General features: G+C 59.8%; 2 protein-coding genes across 2 annotated transcripts; one reads left to right on the top strand and one right to left on the bottom strand.

Moving 5' to 3' along the window:
- Positions 1-556: 556 nt before the first annotated feature.
- Positions 557-1,136, bottom strand: VDBG_08678 (conserved hypothetical protein; the record flags this gene model as incomplete). Its single annotated transcript, XM_003000836.1, has 3 exons — positions 557-609; positions 692-780; positions 862-1,136. The coding sequence occupies 3 exons, from the start codon at positions 1,134-1,136 to the stop codon at positions 557-559; spliced, it is 417 nt and encodes a 138-aa protein (XP_003000882.1).
- A 1,604-nt stretch (positions 1,137-2,740) lies between these two features.
- Positions 2,741-3,758, top strand: VDBG_08677 (pheromone receptor; the record flags this gene model as incomplete). Its single annotated transcript, XM_003000835.1, has 2 exons — positions 2,741-3,194; positions 3,262-3,758. The coding sequence occupies 2 exons, from the start codon at positions 2,741-2,743 to the stop codon at positions 3,756-3,758; spliced, it is 951 nt and encodes a 316-aa protein (XP_003000881.1).
- Positions 3,759-4,466: the final 708 nt, after the last annotated feature.

Raw genomic sequence — 4,466 nt, 5'->3', positions numbered from 1 at the left:
CCCTCTGCGCCCCAAAGGGGGGACACGGAGCAACGAGGGGCCGGCGTTGGCCGCCCGGGTTTTGGGTGCAATGGACCAGCCCGAGCTTGGTGTAGGTTCTTCCTGGCCTGTCCATTCATGCTGCGTCCTAGAACAGTGGGCTGCCTCCTAGACAGTGCTGCCTCCCTAGACAGTGGCTGCCTCATTAGACAAGGCAAGGGTCATGATGGATCAACTTGAAGATAGCATTCACCATTGCCGCTCGCAGAGCTTTCCAAATCAATAAAAAGGTCCACACATCAAGCGAGGGAGAGAGAGAGAGACCATCATTACAACACAGCGGACAGCCGGATATTCAGTGTGGTATCAAATCACCCCTTCTGAGCGAGGATGTCCGTACACCATCCAGTCAACGGCCCCATATCGTCCGATAACAGCCCCAAAAGTAAAAAGATAAAAACAAAGGAGATGGTAGCACAGTGTCAGAGCGGAGAGAAGCTCGATCATACAGGTTCAGATGGCGACAAGGGAGGGGGGCGGTTATACAGCATGACTTCCGTACACAGGACCAACGTCTTTACTCGCTGGGCGCGGTGCCGGTAGAGGGGCGCTTGAGGACCTCAATGTTGCCTGTGACAAGTCGTGGTTAGCACCTTGTGTGATATATAATCTATATATATAGGGCCCTTGACAGCTTGCTCATCGGACGTACGCTGGATGATGTTGAGGGAACTCCTGGTCTTGCCCTCGGCGTCCTGGTAGGTGCTCATGGAGGCGTCGCCTTCGACAAAGACGAGAGATCTGGGCACACCAAAAAAAAGACGCGGTCAGTCATGTTCGAGCGGCGTCGAGAGAAGGAAAAGAACGGTGGGGGAAACGCACCCCTTGGGCAGGCTCTGGAGGTAGTCGCGGCGGGGGCCGGGCTGCTCGAAGCTGGCGACGCGGAACCAGCTCGTCTGGCGGTTGTCCTTGGGGCCCGAGTTGCTGGCGACGGCGTACTTGAGGACCTCGCGGCCGGTGCTCGTGGCCTGGAGCTCGGGCGTGTCGGCGAGGTTGCCGACGATGGTGATGCGGGCGACGCCGCGCGACGAGGTCGTGCTGAAGGTGCGGGCGGCCATGCGCGGCGCGGCGAGGGCGGGGCGGAGGAAGGCAGACATGGTGGGCAGATTTTTCGTCTCGTTGGGGGGCGGTAGGTGTTGGATGGTGAAGATGGGAAGCGGCGGGAGCTGGAGGAGGGCGGGAGATGGGATGCGATGAGCGGTTGCTTCGTTGTCGAAAGAGGGGAAATGTTCAAATTCATGCGCCAGGGTCAAGGTGCTGAAGATGCCGTCGCGTTTGGGACGCGGTCAGGGGTTCCCTTGGGACCTGGCTCGTGCGCAAGGGTTGAGTCTATGCATTCAAGACTGTATGCGCTAAAGGGTAACATGGGACAAAACGTGATATGACACAAAAGGACATGCCTCTAACGGCCATTTCCTGATTGGGGCCTGAATAAGACGACTCCTCCAGCTCCAAACCTTCGTTCTACGCTGCCACGAGCATGACAACAGCGGTTCCGAGCTCTGCGTCCTATCTGTCGTCGTTCAGGCATGCCCACGCGTCCATGCTCCCATCAACCGTGCATCTGGCCGGCAATGCAAGATGAAGAGTCACCGTGCGTCGATGGCTCCCGCAGGCTGCAGACGGCATCGCGGCAGATCACGGCAGGAGACAGGCAACGCAAAGGTCCCTCGGTGGCTGGGGCGAATCCAATCCCATACAGCCCTTAGCCGACCGGCGGCCGTGCAAGAAATGGCAGCGCTACTTGTAGTCGAGCCGTCATCCGTTTCGGCCCCGGGCCAGGAGGCCTGGCCCGAGCCTTGTCCCGATTTCGGTCTGAACAGAGGCCCTGAATAGCTTCATCGTCTCGGATACGACACGGTCTTTGCCGCGAGCGGCTACGCCCATCTCGCGCGCCGCCGTCTTTCTTCTTCACCTGCCTCTTGTCGTCACCTTTGCCACTTGTCCTCACGGCGAAGCTGCTGTGCTTTCTTATTCGCGTCGGGCCACTGGCGCTCGATGCATCATGTTCGCGCCCCTGCTGTCGCATCTCGCTGCTCTGTTTCTGTGCCTGCCTCGTTCTGCCTCGCATCCGGGGTTTTGATCAGCCGCGCTATTGAGCGTCGCCGGGCTTTATTGGGACGTATTGCTCCATGGACCGAGGGGTCGACCACCCGCCAGCAATGACACTGTTGACAGGAGCCTCGTCATAAGATCCTGCTGCCCTGCCCTCTCGGCCCTCTATCCTGTCTCGTAGTCATGGAACTCTTCCTCGTCCCAGCCTGCCTTCTTTGACGATTTAGTCTGAAGTCTTTGGTCTCTTCACCCTCGTTCGATTACAGCACTGCGTAAATCGGTGCCACCACATCTCTCGCCCCCTCCGATCACCAACCCATCCTGCGTACCTGTTCCTCAAAGAAAGACGGACACTCCTCTGGGTGTGACCCGAGAAGCATCTTGGCTGCTCCACGAGAAACACACGTACGCGGGAAAAGGCCATTGCTTGATCTCGCTATCGAGCGCATCTCGTCACCGCCGCTTCGATGGCACCCGTCGCCGAAATGGCCGCCGCGGCCCAGACGCTGGTCCTCTCTCCGTTCCCCGTGCCGGACGACGTCTCTCCAACCTCTCTCACAGCGAACCTAGTCTGCCGGGGTCGTTTTTCGGTCTTTCTCAACAAACCTCATTTGTCTCGTCCCCCTCCGGCTTGCTCTTGGCGGAAATGGGCGAGTTCTCCGCCGTTGTCTTCATCATCGACGTCATGTGCCTCAACATGCTGACCGTCATCAACGCCCTCCTCTGGCGCAACGACGATACGACCCAGTGGTGGGCCGGCTACGGCTGGTGTGACCTGCACGCTTTTCTCTACGTACCTCTCATGTGTCTCTACTCGACCTCGTGCTTGGCCATCAGTCGCAACCTCTCCGACCAAGTCAACATGCTGCGCGCGAACCCCCTGACCCACAGGGAAAAGCGGAAGAAGAATCTCATCCAGGCTCTCATCATGTTCCCGATCCCCCTCATCCAGATGGCGTGGATCTATCCGTTGACGGCGCAGCGATACATCATCATTACCCTCGTGGGCTGCGACTGGAGGGTCCATGGCAGCTGGCCTTACTTTGTATTCTTTCTGCTGCCCGCGCCTCTTCTTGCGCTGGTCTCGGCCTTTTATTCGAGTACGTCCCCGTGGCCTTGGCTTCTTTTCTCTCTCATCATACGGAACAAAACGTCTAACGGAACTAGTTTTGACCTTCAAACGATATCGCGAGCTTCGAAGAGGCATGCAGAATGCACTGTCGTCCAACAGCTCGGCCTCTTCGCGTCAGAACCGCACCAGGCGCAGGCTCTACTTCATGACCATCTCCGTCCTCATCCCCTACCTGCCCCTGCAGCTGGCGCACGCTGTCCTCAACGGCCTCAGCAGTTTCCCCCTGCAGCCCTTTGACTTCCACAAGATCCGCTACGAGGCCGCCCCGTTTCCCTGGGACTCGATCGTCTTCATGCCCTCCACTCAGGTGCCGTGGATCTTCCTCAACAACAAGTACATTCCGATCCTGACGACCGTCGTCATCTTCATCTACTTTGGCATCACCGTCGACGCCCGCCGCATGTATCGCCATGCCGTGCTCGCCATGGGCCTCGGCTCCATGTTTCCACATCTGCACCACAGCGATGGCTACAACGTCAGCGACCAAAGCGGCAGCCGCAGCGGCACCGGCTCGTGGGGCGCGCGAACGTAAGTTGTCCTCGTACACGGTGTAGACCTTACGCTGCCTGTTCATAATATTGACGCCCTCTTCTCATCCACAGTGACACCACGACGACCAGCACTCTCAAGCCCAGCCTGCGTGCAACCACACGCCAGCTGAGCCACCACAGCAACAGCAGCCCCTCCAGCAGCGCCGCCCGCAATAGCCACCCGTCGCACAGCCTGCCCGACCTCCTCATGCCCGTCGACGTCGAAGCAGCAGCAGCAGAAACACCCCCTCGCGTCCCGTCTCCCGCACCACCAAGACAACCGCACCGCAACCCCTTTCTGTTCCGCACGAGCCTCGCCCTGCCGACACTCCCGCTGCCGCGATTCCTCGCCCGCCCCCGCGCCCGCCCGCACCGATATGAACCCCGGTCCTCCTCGTCTCACATGGCCCTCCAGCCGCTGCCTGTCGACGCAGCCCCCCGCAGCGCCGGCTCGGACGTGAGCCTCGCGTACCTGCCTCCCCAGAACCGCGAGCGCACAGCCACGCGCGTGTGGTCGGACGACGACGGCGAGGACGCTGCCAGCGTGCTGGCCGCCGGCAGGCTCAACAGTGCCGAGGAGGCGCGGGCCGTCACGGTCGAGAACGTCCATCTCCATGCATGCCCGGGGACGGAGCTTCCCAGTCCAGGTCTGTTTGTGAAGAATCCGATTGCCCATTTGGGGCCGGAAGAAGGGCATTTTTTTTTTCTCG

This window comes from Verticillium alfalfae, genomic scaffold, assembly GCF_000150825.1.
Source record: "Verticillium alfalfae VaMs.102 supercont1.13 genomic scaffold, whole genome shotgun sequence".
Classification (NCBI taxonomy): Eukaryota; Fungi; Ascomycota; class Sordariomycetes; order Glomerellales; family Plectosphaerellaceae; genus Verticillium; species Verticillium alfalfae.
This window is presented reverse-complemented; position numbering and strand designations above follow the sequence as displayed.